Below are 21554 nucleotides of genomic sequence, written 5' to 3'. Positions count from 1 at the left end.
ATTTGGGATAAAATTGTAGGAGTCTTCCCCCCACGCTCTTGGCGTCATTGCTTTGAGGGCTGGAATGAATTATTTGGGTTAAGGAGATATCCTCGACCCCTTTTTCCTTTAGGGTAACTCCAGCGACCGGACTTTCCTTTCCCGCTGTAGTTCTGTGAGGTAGGATCCCTCTGTTGGCGAAATCTTCCAAACTGTAGGGGTTTTCTTGGTTTCTCTTCAGGAAACCCCTTTTTTCTATCTGTTTGCTTCTCCAGCATGTTATCGAGGAGAGGACCGAACATCAGAGACCCTGTAAATGGGATAGACACAACTTGTTCTTGGACTTCGTATCTCCTGACCACATTTTGAGCCATAATGCTCTTCTAGCAGCATTTGAGAGCCCCATTCCTGGCAGCAAATCTAATAGATTCCGCTGAAGCGTCTACCAAGAATCCGGTTGCCATTTTTAGTAAAGGTTGAGATTCTAATAGATCTTGTCGTGATGTCTTCATCATCAAATGGGTCTCTAGCTGGTTTAGCCATATAAACATTGCTCTTGCTACTGATGTGGCCGCGATATTAGTTGAGATCAAGGCAGAGGAAGATTCCCACGCTCTTTTCAGTAGCCCATCTGCCTTTCGGTTCATGGCGTCCCTCGACTGAGAGGAATCTTCAAATGGGATTGCGTTTTTTTTTTAGCAACCCTGGCTACTCGGACATCTACTTTTGGGATCTCATCCCAAGGCTGTGTCCTCTGGATCAAAGAGAAGTCTGTTTTTAAAATCTCTTGAAATGAAGAGCCTTTTTTCTGAATCTTCCCATTCAGTTGTCGCCATTCTTTTGAGATTTTCGTTTACCGGAAAAACCCTTGTTTTCTTTCCCGTTAGACCTACAAACATCTCATCCTGGATGGTATGTGGTTGGTCTTCTTCGGGAATATCCATAGTTTCCCGTATTGCTTGAATTAAGGTATCCGACATCTCGGAAGAGAAGAACATTTTTTTTCTCTTGAGTGGAAGAAGTTGAAGGCAAGAGTTCCTCTTTTTCTTCTAACTCATCCTCCGATAGGTAATAACACTCCTGCTCAGTCAGACCCCTGAGAAGGACAATATTTTTGATCCACTTCAATCCGTGGTCTTTTTGCCCGGGAGTGTGAGGGACTTTCTTGCGGAGGGGCGAGGGAGGCTACTGACTGACCCACTTCTTCACGAATCATAGTCCTAAGTTCAGACATGAACGTTGGTTGTTCCTCCTTTAGTATTTTTGCAATACAATCTTGACACAATTGTTTCCTATGGGACTCTGGCAATTTTTTTGCACAAGTCGCACATTTTTTAACCTTTTTATCAGTTTGTCTCTGAGAGGAATCTATTTCCTAGAGAAAACAGAAGGTAGGTAAAGTATGGTGTACATACCTAAGGGGTCATACCCTTCCCCAAGGGTGAGACTCACGTGACCCTGGGACATATCTGGAGTTCCATCAGGACGAGGAAGTTCCATACCGCGACAGGTAACAGGCAATGCAATATGCAATCCACAAAAAAATAATCCAAGTTAGTTATCAGCTCTAACTACATACCTGTGTGTGTCCCTTTTAAATGCGGGCGTTTTGAATTTCCCACCTTCCAAGATGGCCGCGGACCGGAAGTAGCCCGACTTCATTTCCGGTCGGCTATTCGTCCAGCGTGTTCCTGGAGTGCAGCCGCCATAGCCGGCGCTGAGGCTTGCTATGCGGTGTAGCGAGGATCCCTGCCGGTGCGTCCATGTTTATGGAGCTGCCGGTCCCCGCCTGGTCCGCGGCCCGGCCGAAGCCTGCTTGGGAAACCCCAGCCCCCACACACTACCAGAACCCTGCCTAGGATTCCTTAGGTAGGTGTCTCAGGGAGGGAGCTAAGGGACCCTTCGCTTGAGGGGTGTTAGCCTGGGCTTTAGGGGGAAGAGAAGGGGGAGTGCACGGACCCCCCGATCTTGCCCCCCTGCCCGAGTTTCTTTCCTGCACTAACACTGGAGCGACGCTCTCTGCTCCTGACCCTGTGGGGACAGGAAGAACACCGGCAAGTGGGTGGTGGGAGGGGCCTTTTAACCTCTGTCTTCCTGTCCCTACAGAGGTCAATAGGGCAACCTCCTGTAGTGCTGTCATGAGGGATGTACTGGAAAAATGTTTTTAAAATGTGTAAAAAAAGTTAGAAGTGACATAAACAAAGAATGCTTTTTTTCCTTATAGATGGGGTCGTTACGTACGTGGTGATATCAAATATGTGTACTTTTAACGTGTTAATTTTTTTCCTATAATAAAAGACTTATTATAGGAAAAAAATTAACACGTTAAAAGTACACATATTTGGTATCACCGCGTACGTAACGACACCATCTATAAAACTGTAGTATTTTTCCCGCACGTTGAACACCGCGAAAAAAATAAACGAAACAGTACCCGAATCACAATTTTTTTTGGTTACCAACCCTCCCAAAATATTAAATTAAAAAGTGATCAAAATGCCAAAATGGTACTAATACAAACTACAACCCGTCCCGCAAAAAACAAGCCCTTACACCACTTTTTTGACTGAAAAATAAAAAAGTTATCGCGCTCAGAATATGGTGACACAAAAAATAATTAATTTTATAAATAAGTGATTTTATTGCACAAACGCTGCAAAACATAAAAAAATTATATACATATGGTATCGCCGTAATCTTACCGACCTGCAGAATAAAGTAAAATGGTAATTTATAGCTTTTGGTGAAGGCCATAAAAAAAAAGAATAAAAAACATTGTCAGAATTGACGGTTTTTGGTCCCCTTGCTTGCCAAAAAATCGAATAAAACGTGATCATAAAAATTTCTGGTACCCCAAAATGGTACCAATGAAAACCTACAGATTGTCCCGCAACGAATAAGCCCTCACCCAGCTCCGGTGGAGAAAAAATAAAAAAAGTTCTGGCTCTCAGAATATGGCGATGCAGAGTGTTCCAAAAGCAGATAAGATCGGGCGCCATTTATCAGTGCGACACCGGCCACATATCTGCGGATTATTATTTATTTACTGCATTATTATACCCTGATGTACCCCGCACAGATAACATATGCCCCCACATTATAAACTGAAACACCAGTAAATCCCCAAACAGAACTACCAAGCTACATCTGCGCCCCAAAAGCCAAATGGCGCTCCCTCCCTTCTGAGCCCTGCAGCGTGCCTAAACACCAGTTTACGTCCACAGATATGGCATCGCCATACCCGGGAGAACCCGATTTTAATATTTTATGAGGTATTTGTCTTCAGTGGCACAAACTGGGCATAACATTGTGTACTAAAATGGCATATGAGTGGAAAATTTTAATTTTCACTTTGCACCATCCGCTGCACATTAACCCTCTCACGTGAAAAATAAAGAATTTAACTGCAAAATCACTTTTTTGGTCACCTTCGCTCTACCTAAAAATGTAATAAGTGCTCAGTTGTATGTACCAAAAAAATGGTACCAATAAAAACGACCGCTCGTACCTCAATAAATAAGCCTTCATACCGCTCTATTGACTGAACAATAAAAAAGTTATGGCTCTTGGAACGCGGGGAGGAAAAAACTAAAAAGGAAAAGAGAAAAATGGATCAGTCCAGAAAGGGTTAATTACTTTCTAATGAAACAACATTTATGACCACACGTGGGGTATTGCCGTACTCAGGAGAAATTGCTTTACAAATGTTGGGCAGCTTTTTCCCCCTTTTATCCTTTGTGAAATTGAAAAAATGCAACATTTTAGTGGAAGAAATGTTGATACTCATTTTCACAGCCTAATTCTAATAAATCCTGCAAAAGACTTGAGGTCTAAATGCCCACTATATCCCTAGATAGATTCTTTAAGTGGTGTAATTTCCACTTTTGGGGGGTTTCCACTGTTTTGGCCTCTCAGGGGCTTTGCAAATGCGACATGGCACCCAAAAACCATTTCAGCTAAATTTCAGCTCCAAAAGCCAAATAGCGCTCCTTCCCTTCTGAGCCTTGCTGTGGGTCCAAACAGCAGTTTATTACCACATATGGCATATTTCCATAATCGGGAGAGATTGTTTTACAGATGTTGGGGTGCTTTTTTTTCCTTTATTCCTTGTAAAAATTAAAAATGGCTACCTTTTTTCAGAAAAGTAAATTTTTACCTTTACAGAATAATTCCAATGAATTCAACAAAACTGTGGGGTCAAAATGCTAACTTTACCCCTGGAAAAATTCCTTGAGTGTAGTTTCCAAAATGGGGTCACTTTCCGGGGGTTTCCACTATTTTGTTTCCTCCAGTGCATTTCAAACATGGCACTGAAAACTATTCCAGCAAAATCAGAATTTCGAAATCCAAATGGTGCTCCTTCCCTTCTGTGTCCTGCTATGGGTCCAAACAGCAGTTTATTACCACATATGGGGTAATGTTGTAATCGGGAGAAATAGCTTTACATATGATGGTGTTTTTTTCTCTTTTATTCCTTGAAAAAATTAATTTCTACGTTTTTTCAGAAAAAAAGTAGATTTTCATCTTCACATACTAATTCAAATAAATTTAGCAAAAAAACTGTGGGTTCAAAATGCTAACTATACCCCTAGATAAATTCCCTGAGGGGTGTAGTTTCCAAAATGAGGTCACTTTTGGGGGTCTTTATTGGTTTGGCCCCACAAGACCTCTTCAAACCTGACATGGTACCTAAAATACATGCTAAAAAAAAGAGGCCCCAAAATCCACTAGGTGCTCCTTTTGTTTCTGAGGCCAGTGTTTCAGTAACTTAGCGCACTAGGGCCACATGTGAGATATTTCTAAAAACTGCAGAATCTGGGCAATAAATAATAAGTTACATTTCTCGGGTAAAACCTTCTGTGGTATAGAAAAAAATGTATTACAAATGAATTTTGTAAAAAAAAAAAAATGAAATTTGTAACTTTCACCTCTACTTTGCTTTAATTCCTGTGAAACGCCTAAAGGGTTAAAACACTTTGTGAATGCTGTTTTGAATACTTTGAGAGGTGCAGTTTTAAAAATGGGGTGACTTATGGGGACTTTCTAATATATAAGGCCCTCAAAGCCACTTCAGAACTGAACTTGTCCTTGTAAGAATCGCCTTTTGAAATTTTCTTGAAAATATCAGAAATCGCTTCTAAAGTTCTAAGTCTTGTAACGTCCTAGAAAAATAAAAATGTTCAAAAAACGATGCCAAACTAAAGTAGACATGTGGGAAATGTTAACTAGTAACTATTTTGTGTGGTATTACTATCTGTTTTAGAAGCAGATACATTTAAATTTAGAAAAATGCTAATTTTTGCACATTTTCTCAATCTTGGTGTTTTTTACAAATATTGTATTTATCAACCAAATTTTTTCACTAACCTAGTTATGTCACGAGAAAACAATCTCAGAATCTCTTGGATAGGTAAAAGCATTCCAGAGTTATTACCACATAAAGTGACACATGTCAGATTTGAAAAATCTGCTTCGTCCTGAAGGCCAAAACCGGCTCAGTCCTGAAGGGGGTTAAAATAAATGAATGAAAAAAGCACCACGTGCTTTTCTGTTTATAAACATAAAACCAGAGTCATAATGATGCCGGCTGCACGAAAATCACGCAGCCACGCACCATATGCTGATGCCACGCGGACCTTTTGCGCACGCAAAACTAACTTGTCTGTGTGAATAAGGCCTTATTACCACATAAAGTGAAATCTGTCAGATTTGAAAAATGGGCTCTGAGCCTTAGAGGCTCTGTCACCACATTATAAGTGGCCTATATTGTACATGATGTGATCGGTGCTGTAATGCAGATTACAGCAGTGTGTTTTATTTAGAAAAACGATCAATTTTGACGGTGTTATGACCTATATTAGCTTTATGCTAACGAGTTTCTCAATGGACAACTGGGTGTGTTACTATATGACCAAGTGGGCGTTGTGGAGAGAGGTGTATGATGCTGACCAATCCGCATCATACACTTCTCTCCATTCATTTACACTGCAGATATAGATATATCGTTATCTGCAGCCACATAAACACTAACGCTACTCATGTGTCATGACCATGAATATACATTACCTCTAGCCAGGACGTAATGTGTATTCATTCTCCTGACCACTTCTGTAGCGTCTCTGTGATTTACAGCACAGCAGGCATAGTCTCGCGAGATTACGCTGTAAACAGTCATTCACATCGAGATCGTGCTGTGCTGTAAATCAGACGCTACAGAAGGAGAATGAATACACATGACGCCCTGGCTGGAGGTAATGTATATTCATTGTCATGACTAGGGATGCACGATGCATCGAAACTTCGATACTCTGCATCCACAAACTGTTCGATACCGTTATTTCATGTATTTCGATACTTAGCTGCGTAGCCGCACAGCTAAGTATAGTAACACATGAATGTATGAGAGCGGGCCTGCGGCTGTGTAATAGTCATTACCCCGCTCCTGAGTTCTGACAAGTGCGCGCCATCAGGATGATGCGACGTGGCCAGCGCTGCACTAATGAGCGGTGGCACTGAAGACCGAACATGGGCGCACTGCAAAACACCCCCATGTTCTGTCCTCCGTGCCTGAACCACCGCTCATTAGTGCAGCGCCGACTGCATCACATCATGCTGACCACGCACGCACTTCCTGTCAGAAGCGGGGCAATGACTGTATTACACAGCCGCAGCCCCGCTGGCGGAGATCAGAGAAACCTAATCACCGCCGTTATTCCCATGAATTCTGCGATCACAGCGGACTGCAGCATTCAAGAGGAAAGTGAGAAGGGGGATGCCCCTTGGATCGTGTCACAGGGAATTCCTGTGACACGGTTGAGGGCCATACCATATATGGGCAGACAGCCCAGAGCCCATTGAAGGACCCCAGGGCTGTCCTACCATATTTCCTGTTAGGGAATACTTGGTACACAGGCAGTTGTTAGGACATACCTATCAGTACACAGGCTAATGTACTGGCATATAGATAAATGCCAGTACATTAAAGTTTAAAAAATAAAGTAAAAACAAAGTAATGTTAAATAAAAAATTTACATCACCTTTTTTTTACAATAAACATTAAAATAAGTCAATACATAAAATATATGCACATTCAGTATTGGCGCGGCCGTAATAACCTGCACAACAATTTTTTTGCGTCATTTATAATGTGTACGCTGTGAAAAAATAAAATAAACTGCTTTCTATCACTTATTGTGGGGCACGAGGTGTGATGAATTTAACCTCCATGTGCCTCACATTAATAGTAATTAACCCCATTATGTACCTTACATATTAACCCATTATAACTGAGAAACATGGAGGGGTTAATTACGATTAATGTGAGGCACGTGGAGGTTAAATTCATCACACCATGTGCCTCATCAGAAAATGTAAAACTTTTTTTATTTATTTTTATTACTGTTGGCAAAGTATCGCATTGGTATCGAAATCGCAATACTAAACAAAGTATCGGTATCAAAGTCCAAATTCTGGTATCGTGACATCCCTAGTCACGAGTAGCGTTAGTGTGTTTGTGACTGTTTATAGTGTGTTTATGACTGCAAATAGCGATATAGCTATATCGCTATCTGCAGTGTAAATGAATGGAGAGAAGTGTATGACACTGGTCAGCGTCATACACTCCTCTGTACAACACCCACTTGGTCAAAAGTAAAACACGCCCAGTTGTCCATTGAGAAACTCATTCACATAAAGCTAATATGGGTCATAACTCTGTCAAAAATGATTGTTTTTCTAAATAAAAAACACTGCTGTAACCTACATTACAGCGCCGATCACATCATGTACAATATAGGCCACTTATGATGTGGTGACAGAGCCTCTTTAAGGCCCAAACTTGGCTGCGTCCTTAAGGGGTTAATGGATATGACTGATGTCCTGCACATCTAGGATTTTGCCTTCATGGGTGCAATCTTTCTCTAGTTTAGCCATGGGAGGACTTGCTGTTACTGCTCGATCCCTTCAAGGTTCTATTTACCTCTTGACCGTTATAACAGGTCCCCTCTGCAGATTTGCTTTTAAATGCGGAGCATGAATATCATGCGTATCTTTGGACTACTAGCCTGCAGCTCTGGCTGTGTTCTGCAAATAGTGTAAGTTCTCACAATTTAATGCAAATTATTTAATAAGTGAGACACTGCTAAAATTAGTCTCACTACTTTATGCTGTTCAACAGGATAGCATAAAAATCTGACCGATCTGCTTAAGGGTATGTTCACACGCAGAGTCAAAAAACGTCTCAAAATACGGAGCTGTTTTCAAGAGAAAACTGCTCCTGATTTTCAGAAGTTTTTTGTGCCACTCGCGATTTTCGTGGCCTTTTTGGAACTTTTTTTCAATAGTCTATGGAAAACTCCAAAAACGTCCCAAGAAGTGTCCTGCACTTTTTTGCGGCTGTTTTCTTAGAGCGTTTTTCGTGGTGTTTTTTTACGCGTGTCTGAACAGAACGCCATTTTGCCATTGAAATCAATGGGCAGATGTTTGGAGGCGTGCTGCTTCCGATTTTTCGGGCGTTTACGGCCCGATAAACGGCCAAAAATAGGCCGTGTGAACATACCCTGAAGCTTAAAAGGTTTACTTTGAACATTGAATTCTTGAACAATTGTCTTTCTTCTTTTTCAAGGAAATCGCTACCATTTCATAACAAAATGACTCCCAGTATGCGTAGAATGTCCCTAAATGAAAAGGTGAGTTACTATTTAAATTATGAAAAAATTCAGGATTCTTTTGGTCACTTCTGTTAATCTTTGTCTTTAGTTACCTAAAATTCACCTCTTATCTGTTTTGGCACAATTACGCGGGGATTCGTTTAGAGATCTCTGCGGACGGAGCTCCAAGGGGTTTTCCCATTATGGACATTTATGACATATCCATGGGATATGTCAGATGCGGGTCCCACATCTGAGACACGCACCTAGCTCTAGAATGGGGCCCCCTAAACCCTGTTATACTGCTCTGTTTTGCAGTTGTCGCTTGTGATTCCCGACCATGAAGAAGAAAACCACGTAGCTTGTTGAGCTACGCTAGTTCTGTAAGTCCCATAGAACTGAATGATGGTTACGGAAGCTGTGTAGCTCGCATGCTCCGCTGCTTCTGTAACTGCTATTCACTACTATGGGAGTTACAGAAACAGCGTGGCTCAGCGAGCTACGAGGTTTTTTTCATGGTCGGAAATTACATGCTTCAGCCACAACACAGAGGAAGAACAGGGTTTTGGAGGCCCTGTTCTAGAGATGAGTGCGGGTCCTGGAAGTGGGACCCGCACCGATCTGGCATTTAACATATTTTGTGGATATGTCCCTAATGGGAAAACCGCTTTTAAATGGGAGAACTACTGAATAAGTATTGATACACCTCCCATTGACTGCAATAAGTAATTACATATGTGGTAAGCTCCCCTTAGCGGTTACAGCAGGCAGTTATATCCTTTTTGAAGTTTTCACGAGCACCGCTGGTCGGCTACAGCCGTCAGTTACATAGAACTGAATAGAGCAGCAGACCGCTCCTTTCAAAGAGGGACACAGTAACCCTGTTCTTTGTGAGCGGCAGGGGTCCCAGTGTTGGGGTCCACCAGTGTTTAAAACACTTGTCACCTAGTCTGTTGACAAGTGTTTGCGGGAGAAGCCCTTTAAAGCTTACCTAACTTTTCAGAATAAGCTGTCATGTAGTGGTGTTCCTCATGTACACATGTTTCTGGCAATTATGGCATGTATATTGCAGTATTTAGCAGTTTTTCCCTCTACAGGCTTTATCTCTAATTCTGTCTGCGTCCGTGGGCGGAGCCTAACATCTATCATGTCTTCTATACACTGCAGACATAAGAGGGGAATCCTGCTCTCCTATCTCGCAGATAGAAACCGCAGCATGGAGGAGACTATACAGTACATATTCCTGTACTGGGCTGAGCAATATCACTTACCAGAAAGCTGCGTCTGTGAATTGTTTCCCTCTACCATTCCATGACCGCACCACCAGGAAGGGTTATTTCATCAGGCACCCTGGTTTTTATCTCCCATGGAGAAATGAGTGACTTTCAGGGAAGAATGGGGCAGGGAGCTTGGCTCTCCGTGGCAGATGCCTACCTTCCAGCTGCTTGGCATTTGTCCTGCAGTATAGGCAGCTGCAGGCTTCCGGACCAAGTATTGGGTATGGTCTCGGGAGCCCGCTCTGGCATAGCTAGAGGGGACTTGGGAAATTCCCTTGAGCAAAGAAATCCCTCCTACACGTTGCAGTGACTTCTGTTTTGTGTGGTGTGGCCCAGCTCCTTAAAGGTAAGGAGGCTAATTTCTGTTTTGCAGCCTAGACTGGTTTTAAACAAAAAATAAAAAAAATTGTTTTTGTTCCAACTACCTCCAGCCTGGTAAAAATGGTGGGTTGTTTTTTTTTTTTTTTTCCTTTCTTTAGAACCAGCTTCCTCTAGCATTCCCTGTATATCGTTAGAAAAATCTCATATGCGTTTTTTTTTTTTCCTGTCCAACCTATTAAAGGAGTATGCAAGATATCATCTCTTCCTGCTACACCCTAGAAGTAGAATACGTGAGGAGGTGGATACAGAGTTTTCAATAGACCTGTCCACCCTATCCTATTCACCCTACCTCTAGATCAATCCTGCAGGAGTTGTTGGATTCAGATATTCATCAGGAAGGAGAGAGCTAGAGTCTGAGCGTTCATCGGATAATAGTCGAAGACCTTTATTCCTGTTGGAAGACACTGATAAGCTTCTTAAGGCAATAAGCCACCATGAGGATGTCAAGGAGCCCAGCCCTATCCAGGATCGAATGTGTGTGTCTGTCTAAAAGAATATTAGGAGTGGACAGATCCAGGAAAAAAAGCCTGCTCATCATTAGGAACTTTAGCTGAAAAATGGGACCTGGCTCCCAGGATTGATGCACGGTAGCAAGAATTTAGAAGTGTACTTCTCTTCCCTTTTGAAAATAACTTATTAAAGGACCCCATGGATAAAAATGCAGAAGGTATCCTTAAGCAGACATGGGAGGCCAACACTGCAGCTTTTAAAGTATTGCTGCAACATGTACTGCAAGATCCTTAACGCTCCAGGATATACTATTATGTCATGGTAACTGCATCGTTCGCGCTCCATGACATAATAGTATTTTATGGATGAAACACCACGCGGGGCGCCTTCATGATCTGTGATAGCTGCGGTTTCCGACAGCAGGCTATCACAGCTCAGTGTGCAGGGACTGGTCCCCGCAGATTAATTCCTCAGAAGCCGCGTTCAATAGCGATCGTGGCTTCTTAGGGGTTAAACCGCCATCGACGGCCCGCTACATGATAGCGGGTGGCGATGGCTATGGCGGCAATTAGAGTCCTAACAATGGACTCCGGCTAGGCCATCGACGGAAGCCTAGTGGGTCAAGACAGTCAGGACCTACTATTCTTGCTGGCAGTGAGTAGCTGACAGCGAGTAGCTGACAGCTCTAATACACTGCACTACACATGTAGTGCAGTGTATTAGAATTGCGATCAGGGCCTCCTGCCCTCAAGTCCCCTAGTGGGACGAAGTAAAAAAAAAAGAAAAGTAAAAATCCCCCTTTTTCCCTTAACAGTCTTTATTATTAAAATAAACAAACTATACATAATTGGTATCGCTGCGTCCGTAACGGCCTGAACTACAAAATTATTTTGTTTGTCCCGCAAGGTGAATGCTATAAGAGAAAATAATAAACCATACCAAAATCACAAATTTTTTTTTTGGTCACTTCACCTCCTAAAAATGGAATAAAAAGAGATAAAAAAGTTGCATGTACCTAAAAATGGGGCTGATCGAAATTATAGTTTGTTACGTAGAAAAAAAAAGTCCTTGCATGGCTTTCTTGATGGAAAAATAAAAAAACTTCTGGCTCTTAGAATAAGGTAACAGAAAACATTTTTTTTTTATTAGAAAAAGTGTTTTATTGTGCAAACGCCATAAGACATAAAAAAACTATAAACATCTGGTATCGCCGTAATGGTATCGCCCCGCAGAATAAAGTGAATATCATTTATAGCGCACGGTGAACGCTGTAAAAAAAATAGAATAAAAAACAATCGTAGAATTGCTGTTTTTTTTTTTTTTTTTTTTTCACCACGCCACTTAAAAATGGAATAAAAACTGATCAAAACGCCGCATGCACCCCAAGAAAACTACAATGGATTCCTCAAGGGGTCTAGTTTCCACTTTCACTTTTGGAGGGTTTCCACTGTTTTGGCACCACAAGACCTCCTCAAACGGGACATGGTGCCTAATAAAAAGGAGGCCTCAAAATCCACTAGGTGCTCCTTTGCTTAGGCTGCTGGTGCTTCAGTCCATTACCGCACTAGGGCCACATGTGGGATATTTCTCAACTGCAGAATCTGGGCAATAAATATTGAGTTGCATTTCTCTGGTAAAACCTTCTGTTTTACAGAAAAAAAAATGGAATAAAAGATTTTCTGACAAAAAATAAATGTAAATTTCACCTCGTCTTTGCTCTAAATTCCTGTGAAACACCTAAAGGGTTAATAAGCTTTCATTTGCTGTTGTGAATACTTTGAGGGGTCTCTAGTTTCTAAAAATGGGGTGTTTGATAGGGGGTTTCTAATATATAGGCTCCTCAAAGCAACTTCAGAACTGAACTGGAACCTAAAAAAAATAAATAAAAATGAGGCAATACTTCGCTTCTTACATTATACTGATAATGAGCAGCGCCCACCCCGAGATGACTTCAGTTTTAACAGTTTGTATAAATGGAGACCCCTATTAGACCATTTCAGTGCCCGGTTTTCCCAAGCATTCACCCCCGAGAAGTGTATTTCTATTGATGAGTCCTTAGTAGATTTTAAAGGGAGGCTTCAATTACGCCAGTACCTGCCGAGTAAGAGGGCAAGGTATGGCGTGAAGATGTATAAGCTGTACGAGAGTGCATCAAGGTATACCTACAAATTTAGGATGTATGAAGGTAAGGACACCAGTATTCAGCCCCCAGAATGCCCCCTTACTGGGAATTCATGCAAAAACTGTGTGGGATTTGGTGCACCCACTGCTGGACCAGGGTTACCACCTCTACCTGGATAATTTTTATACCAGCGTCCCAATTTTCAAGTGCCTCGCTTCCAGAAGTACTGCGGCATGCGGCACTGCTAGAAGAAATCCTGAGAGGCCTCCCTAAGACTCTGCTTGGACACACACTCAGAAGGGGTGAGAGCAGGGCACAATCCAGCAGCAACATATTGTGTCAAGTACAAGAGCGAAGTCCTTGTATTGACAATACATAGACACACCAGTACCCATGTACCAGTACAGAGACCCCCAAATCAGACTGCATCCTGGACTACAATAGGTACATAGGAGGGGTGGACTTGTCATATCAAGATCTGAAGCCCTACAGCGCCACGCGGTGTGTTATAAGAAGCTGGCTGTGCACATCATACAGATGGCTTTGTACAATGCGTACATGCTACGTCGATGTACAGGCCAGAGGGGTACTTCCTGGAATTTCAAGAGGTGGTTATCAAGAACCTAATGTTTAGGGACCAAGAAGAGGGACACCCAGTACTGCTGGAAGCGGGGCCACACGCATCATACCAGGGCAACACTTTCCAGGAGAAGTTCCCCAAACTTGCAAGAAGGGAAATAGTCACAAGAGGTGCAAAGTGTGCTATAAGAGGGGGATAAGGAAGGGCACAATATACCAATGTGACACGTGTCTCGAAAAACCAGGGCTCTGTATGAAAGTGTTTAAAAAATCAAGGGCTGTATGATAAATTTTAAATCCACCCCAGTTTCTTACCCTGATGCACTCCGCACAGCTTATCCCCCTCATCTTTCCCTTCTGAGCCCTGCCATGTGCCCAGGCAGCTAACAGCCAAATGTAGGGTATTGCCATACCCAGGAGAACCCACATTAGTTTATGGGGTGTATGTCTCTCGTCAAAATGCTCACTACACCTCTAGATGAATGCCTTAAGGGGTGTAGTTTTTAAAACTGGGTCACTTCTCGAGGGTTTCAACTGTACTGGTACCTCAGGGGCTTCTGCAGACTTAGCACCAGAAAATCCCCAGTAGGCAAAATGGTGTTCCTTCCCTTCTGAGCCCTCCCCTGGGCCCAAACGGCAGTTTATCACCACAAATGGGGTATTGCTGCGCTCAGGACAAATTGGGCAACAAAATGGGGTATATTATTCCTTGTGAAAATTTTTAATTTTGAGCCAAAACGACATCTCATTGGAAAAAAATTACATTTTTGTTAAATCACAGCCCAATTCAAATAAATTCTGTGTAAAAACTGTGGGGTTTAAATGGTCACAACACCCCTAAATGAATTCCTTGAGGGTGTAGTTTCCAAAATGGGGTCACTTCTGGTGAGTTTTCATTGCTTTGATACCTCTGGGGTTCTGCAAATGTGACATTGCACCCGAAAACCAATCCAGCAAAATCTGGACTCCAAAGAACACACAGCGCTCCTTCCCTTCTGAGGCCTCCCATGGGCCCAAACGGCAGTTTATCACCACAAATGGGGTATTGCTGCACTCAGGAAAAATTGGGCAACAAAATGGGGTATTTTGTTCCCTGTGAAAATAAGAAATGTTGATGAAAGATTACATTTTATTGGAAAAATTAACATTTTTTTTTTTAATTTCACAGCCCAATTCAAATCAGTGCTGTGTAAAAGCTGTGGGTCAAAATGCTAACCTCCATAAATGAATTCCTTGAGGGGTGTAGTTTCCAAAATGGGGGCACTTTTTGGGGATTCCTACTGTTTTGGCACCTCAACACCTCTTCAATCCTGGCTTGCTGCCTAAATTATATTCTAATAAAAAAGAGCCACGTGTGGGACATTTCTAAAAACTGCAGAATCTGGGCAATACATATTTAGTAGTCTTTCTCTGTTAAAACCTTTTGTTACAGTAAAAAATTAACTAAAATTGATATTCGGCAAGAAAAATGAAATTTACAAATTTCACCTCCACTTTGTTTTTAATTCCTGTGAAATGCCTAAAGGGTTAAATAAACTTTGTAAATGCTGTTTTGAATACTTTGAGGGGTCTAGTTTTCAAAATGGGGTGTTTTATGGGGGTTTCTAATACGTAGGCCCCTCAAAGCCACTTCAGCACTGAACAGGTACCTTAAAAAAAAAAGAGGCTTTTGAAATTTTCTTAATATGAGAAATTGCTGTTTGTAACCTCCAAGAAAAATTTGTTAACTAGTAACTATTTTTGGTGGTATAACCATCTGTTTTACAAGCAGATGCATTTAAATTCAGAAAAATGCAATTTTTTTTCTACATTTTGCAATTTTTCACAAACACTGAATATATCGACCAAATTTTACCACTAACAATCTCCGAATCGCTTGGATAGGTTTAAGCATTCCGAAGTTATTACCACATAAAGGGAAATGTCAGATTTGAAAAATATGCTCCGAGCCTTAAGGCCAAAACAATGTTGTGTCATTAAGGGGTTAAAGATTTGGATGAAACTAGAGGATCGCTTTAATTTAAAGACTCCAATAGAGCAGATTTTGGCTACTATTCAAATACTTCAGAAGGCCGTGAAATTTCTCTGGTGCATCTGCTCAGTCAGTCAGTCAATGCCAGAACGGCTGCGCTTTCAAAGTTTGCAAAAAGAGCTATTTGGCTTCGTTTCTGGTTCGGAGAGGCTGGATCCAAGTCCGTTATGCTCTATAGCCTGTGAGGGTAATATGCTATTCGGCACCAGACTTGACAACCAATATGAGAACCTCAGAACGTCTTTCGTTCTGATACTCTTTCCAGCAGAGGCACCCTTTTTGGAATCCATGGAAAAACCCTCAAACTAGAGAGGGCAATAAAAGATGGCTGAGTCTGATACCGAAGAACAAGGTTTTCATGTTTAATGCTAATTTTGAAGATCAATCTTCCAGAAATGCCTAATGATGCCAGAGCATTAGTTGCGGGTAAATTAAGATCCTTTAAACAGGTGTGGTAAATCTCTACAAGCGCATTGATCTTAAATATCGTGTCTTAGCATTAACAACTGGAATTCCGCTCCCTACCTCTGGAAAATGTGATGACTCAAAATACTAAACCCTTTTCTCTTGTCAGGAAGAACAAAGAAAAAGAGAAATCCTTCAAGATCGGGTCATTGTTCCAGTTCAGGATTTTCAGTTCAACCAGGGTTATTCTCAACTGTTACTAGTTAACAAACCAAATACAAGATTCAGAGTTATAATAAACTTTAGGCATCTGAACTAAAATATTCAATACAGAATATTCAAGATGGAGACTATTGATTCTAGAATCAGTCTGCCCAAGCCCTAATGCTTCCTTGATAGACCCACATATTTTCAAGTTCTAATACATCCAGATTCCCGAAGCTTTGTGGTGACTGAATAGAGACATTCATCGTATTCCATTCCAGGCCCTACCACTTGGCCTCTCGTCAGCCCCTGGGATCTTCACCTAATTATCCCATTCTTGGATGATCTATTTCAGCAGGTTCAGGACAGAAGTTTTATTTCCCATCTGAAAACTACTCAATTGTCATTCCTGTGATGGCTGATCAATGTAGACAAATCAGACCTGAATCCAGAACAATCAGAAATATTTATTTCTAGGGATTCTGTGGAAATGTAGTCTTTTCTTCCACAGAAGAGCTTCATTAATTCAGTGGTTTTCTTCAGCTATCAAACATCTGCTTCAGTAAGAGAATGTCGGGGTTACAAACATCTTTAATTCCAGCAGTCAAATGGGCCCAGGCACATTCAAGAAGGAATACCTGGTAGACAAACATTGTTTCCTGGAGAATTGGTGTTTTAATCTACAGGTTTTCAAAAACCTCAGGAAAATGTGGACTGCTGCTATTCGACTTATGTGCGACCAAGAAGAACAGGAAGGTAAAGAAATTTTTATAAGAGAATCCAACAGGAGTAAATGCTATATCTCAGACATAGAAGGGCAAGCTTCTGTATGCTTTTCCTCCATTTCCTAATTACCAAGGGGTTGGTGGATGGAGCAAAGATTCTTCTAGCCCCATATCTGCCCAAGAGGTTATGGTTCTCGTTGTTACTGCAGATGTCTCAGGAAGCCCCTTGAAATCTGCCTTCCTTCCAGAACTGCTGCTGTGGATGTTACAGGAAAATTACATTACCTGATCTGCTTTAACTAGGGATTAATTTTGCTTGGCAACAGGAGGTAGACGGTACAGGAAGACACCTAGTGGCAGTAACTTGACACAAATTGCATGGATAAAACAAAATTTTAACAGTAAAAGTACAGTTGATCTATATCTGCTATACTATTAGATTAGCACAAGTTCTCTGAAAAGTTAGTTTCCCTTGAATAGACTACGACTGTGAATGACGGCCACAAACCTGATGTGGCCAAAGATCACAAAAACACCATCTTTATGCTTAACCCCTTCAGGATGAAGCCAATTTTTCAAATCGGACATGTGTCACTTTATGTGGTAATAACTCCGGAATGCTTTTGCCTATCCAAGTGATTCTGAGATGTTTTCTCGTGACATATTGTACTTTATGTTAGGGAAAAAGTTTGGTCGATAAATTCAATATTTATTTGTAAAAAAAAACACCAAGATTTAGAGAAAACTAGCAAAAATTAGCATTTTTCTAAATTTAAATGCATCTACTTGTAAAACAGTAATACCACACAAAATACTTGTTTATATTTTATGTTTGCATCATTTTTTGAACATTCTTTTATTTTTCTAGGACGTTACAAGGCTTAGAACTTTAGCACCAATTTCTCATTTTCAAGAAAATTTCAAAAGCCTATTTTTTCAGGGACCAGTTCAGTTCTGAAGTGCCTTTTGAGGGCCTTATATATTAGAAAGTCCCCATAAATCACCCCATTTTGAAAACTGCACCCCTCAAAGCATTCAAAACAGCATTCAGAAAGTGTTTTAACCCTTCAGGTGTTTCACAGGAATTAAAGCAAAGTAGAGGTGAAATTTACAAATTTCATTTTTATTTTATTTTTTCTAAAATTCATTTGTAATAAAAAATTCTGTACCACAGAAGGTTTTACCCAAGAAATGCAACTCAATATTTATTGCCCAGTTTCTGCAGTTTTTAGAAATATCCCACATATGGACCTAGTGCGATAATGGACTGAAACACAGGCCACAGAAGCAAAGGAGCACCTAGTGGATTTTGGGGCCTCCTTCTTCTTTTTTTTTTTTTTTTTTTAAGACTATATTTTAGGCACCATGTCAGGTTTGAATAGGTCTTGTGGTACCAAAACCGTAAAGACCCCCCAAAAGTGACCCCATTTTGGAAACTGCACCCCTCAAGGAATTTTTCTAGGGGTAAAGTTAGCATTTTGACCCCACAGTTGTTTTGCTGAAGTCATTGGAATTAGTCTGTAAAGGTAAAAATCTACTTATTTTTTTTCTGTAAGAACTTAGAAATGTTTAATTTTGACAAGGAATAAAGGAGAAAAAGCACCCCAGCATTTTGTAAAACAATTTCTCCTGATTACGTAAATACCCCATATGTGGTAATAAACTGCTGTTTGGACCCACACCGGGGCTTAGAAGGGAACGGGCACCATTTGGCTTTTGGAGCTCAAATTTAGCTGGAATAGTTTTTGGGTGTCATGTTGAATATGCAAAGCCACTGAGAGACCGAAACAGTGGAAGCCCCCCAAAAGTAACCCCATTTGGGAAACTACACCACTTAAGGAATCTATCTAGGGGTATAGTGAGCATTTAGACCTCACACGTCTTTTGCAGAATTTATTAGAATTGGGCCGTGAAAATTAATATCAACATTATTTCCACTAAAATGTTGAATTTTTTTCAATTTCATAAAGGAGAAAATGCACCCCAACACTTGTGAAGCAATTTCTCCTGAGTACAGCAATACCCCACATGTGGTCATAAATGTGTGTTCATTAGAAAATAATTAACCCTTTCCGGACTGATTCATGTTTTGCTTTTTCGTTTTCCCTCCCTGCATTCCGAGAGCCACAACTTCTTTATTTTTCCATCAATAGAGTGGTGTGGGGGCTTATTTTTTGCGGGACGAGCTGTAGTTTTTATTGGTACCATTTTTTGGAGACTTGAACCAGCGATCGTTAGATCACTGGTAGAATACACTGCAATACTAATGTATTGCAGTATATTGTCATTTTTACATGGTCCTGTAACAGCGCGATCGCTGTTTCTGTCTGTTAGTCCCGGCTATCAGCTGTAATACACAGCTGACACCCGCAGCGTATGGAGCGGGCTTAGCGCGTGAGACGCTCCATACATCACCCCCCCCCCCCCACACCATGACATGCTATTAAGTCATGGTGCGCGAAGGGTTTAATGTGCAGCCGATGGTGGAAAGTAAAAATTAAAATGTTCCACTGATGTGCCATTTTAGTGCACTATATGTTGTGTCCAGTTTGTGCCACAAATAAAATATTAACCAGGTTCTCCCGGGTATGGCGATGCCATATCGGTGGACGTAAACGGCTTTTTGGGCAGACTGTAGGGCTCAGAAGGGAGGGACTCTATTTGGCTTTTGGAGCGCAGATTTTGCTTGGTAGAAGCTCTGGCGTTTTGCTGGTATTTCAGTTTATAATGTGGGGACATGTGTAGGTTGGGCAGAGTACATCAGGGGCATAATAAGAGGATATAATGGGTAAATAAACCGCAGATATGTGGCCAGTGTTGCACTTATATTATAAATGGCACCCAATTTTATCCGCTTTTGGAACGCTCTGCACATTTTGCATCGCCATAATCTGGGAGCCGGAACTTTTTTATTTTTTCACCACCAGAGCTGCGTGAGGGCTTATTTGTTGCGGGACAATCTGTAGATTTCATTGGTACCATTTTGGGGTACATGCGATTTTGTTGATCACTTTTTATTCCATTTTTCGGCAAGCAAGGTGACCAAAAACCATCAATTCTGACAATGATATTTTTTCTTTTTTTTCTTTTTTTTACAGCGTTCACCCTGGGCTATAAATGACCATTATCTTTTATTCTGCGGGTCGGTACGATTACGGCGATACCATATTTATATAGGTTTTTTTAATGTTTTGCAGCGTTTGCGCAATAAAAACTTATTTAGAAAATAAATTATTTATTATATAATTTTTTGTCACCATATTCTGAGAGCCATAGCTTTTTTTGACTGAAAAATAAAAAACTTGTGCAAGGGCTTGTTTTTTGCGGGACGGGTTGTAGTTCGTATCGGTACAATTTTGGCGTACATGCGACTTTTTGATCACTTTTTATTGTATATTTTGGGAGGGGTGGTGAGCAAAAAATTGTGATTCTGGCATTGTTTTTCATTTATTTTTTGCGGTGTTCACCGTGCGGGAAAAATAATATTATAGTTTTATAGTTGGGGTCGTTACGAACGCGGTGATACCAAATATGTGTACTTTTTTTTTTTTACGTGTTCATTTTTTTTCCTATAATAAAAGACTTATTATAGGAAAAAAGCAGTTCATGTTTATGTCACTTAACTTTTTATTTTTACACTTTTTTTTTAAAACATTATTTTATTTTTTTTACTTTCTTTACTTGTCCCACTAGGGGACACTTAGACTTGCAGCTCTGATCGCTGCTGGAATACATTACACTACACACGTAGTGTAATGCATTCCAACTGTCATTGTGACGTAACAGTCACACTGACAGGAAGCCTACGACGACCACCCTCCGGGTGGTCCTCATAGGCTTCTGTACATGGCAACCCGGAAGCCATTGTCTGGCATCCGGTTGCCATGGGTACGATCGCCAGCCCCCGTGATTTCACATGGGGGCTGCCGATCGGCGCTAAACACCTTAATTGTGGCGTTCAAATTGAACGCCGCAATTAAGGGGTTAACTGCCGAAATCAGCGGCGATAGGCCGCTGATCGGCAACGGGGAATGCAGGGCAGACACCCTGCACGGTTAACCACCGCTGCGCTGTAGCGCCGCGCGGTGGTTAACTGTCAAAGCAAGACGTAACTGCACGTCAAGGTGCGCGAACTTACTGCACACATTGACGTACAGTTACGTCAAGGTGCGGGAAGGGGTTAATCCCTCAGATGTCCTAATCAACACTGATTTGATCTATTGGAGGGGGTCTCTTTTATCCCATCAGCACTGGCATTGTGATAGGTCCCAGGCTGTCAACCCAGTCCTGCCTAAGACTCTAATGGCTATCTTGTGATGAATGTTAGACGTGTTACCTTTCCGAACATGTCTATTTCAGTAGACCAGTTTTCTCCATGAGTTGGAACACTTATTATTATTATTATTATTATTATTACTGTAGTGTACTGTTCCTTTTGACACTCGTAAATTTCTAGGCGATCTAGGGGTGTATCCTAGAAATTGTTCCTCCTAGGAATTTATTCGAAGAACAGAACAATGTAGAGTTAGGGTATGTGCACACACACTAATTACGTCCGTAATTTACGGACGTATTTCGGCCGCAAGTACCGGACCGAACATAGTGCAGGGAGCCGGGCTCCTAGCATCATAGTTATATACGATGCTAGGAGTCCCTGCCTCTCTGCAGGACAACTGTCCCGTACTGTAATCATGTTTTCAGTACGGGACAGTAGTTCCACGGAGAGGCAGGGGCTCCTAGCATCGTACATAT

The 21554-nt window shown here is 41.3% G+C and overlaps 1 protein-coding gene across 3 annotated transcripts in view; it reads left to right on the top strand.

The window, feature by feature from the left end:
* Positions 1-21554, top strand: part of HAUS6 (HAUS augmin like complex subunit 6) — a 95903-nt gene that overhangs the window by 34564 nt on the left and 39785 nt on the right. For all 3 annotated transcript variants that reach the window (XM_075825703.1, XM_075825712.1, XM_075825696.1), the window contains one exon: positions 8603-8666. In XM_075825703.1, coding sequence (XP_075681818.1) covers positions 8603-8666 — 64 coding nt within the window. The remainder of the gene's footprint in view (positions 1-8602; positions 8667-21554) is intronic.

This window comes from Rhinoderma darwinii, chromosome 1 (genome assembly GCF_050947455.1).
Source record: "Rhinoderma darwinii isolate aRhiDar2 chromosome 1, aRhiDar2.hap1, whole genome shotgun sequence".
Taxonomy (NCBI): Eukaryota; Metazoa; Chordata; class Amphibia; order Anura; family Rhinodermatidae; genus Rhinoderma; species Rhinoderma darwinii.
Note: the sequence above shows the minus strand (reverse complement) of the source record. Positions and strands in the feature narration are given on the sequence as shown.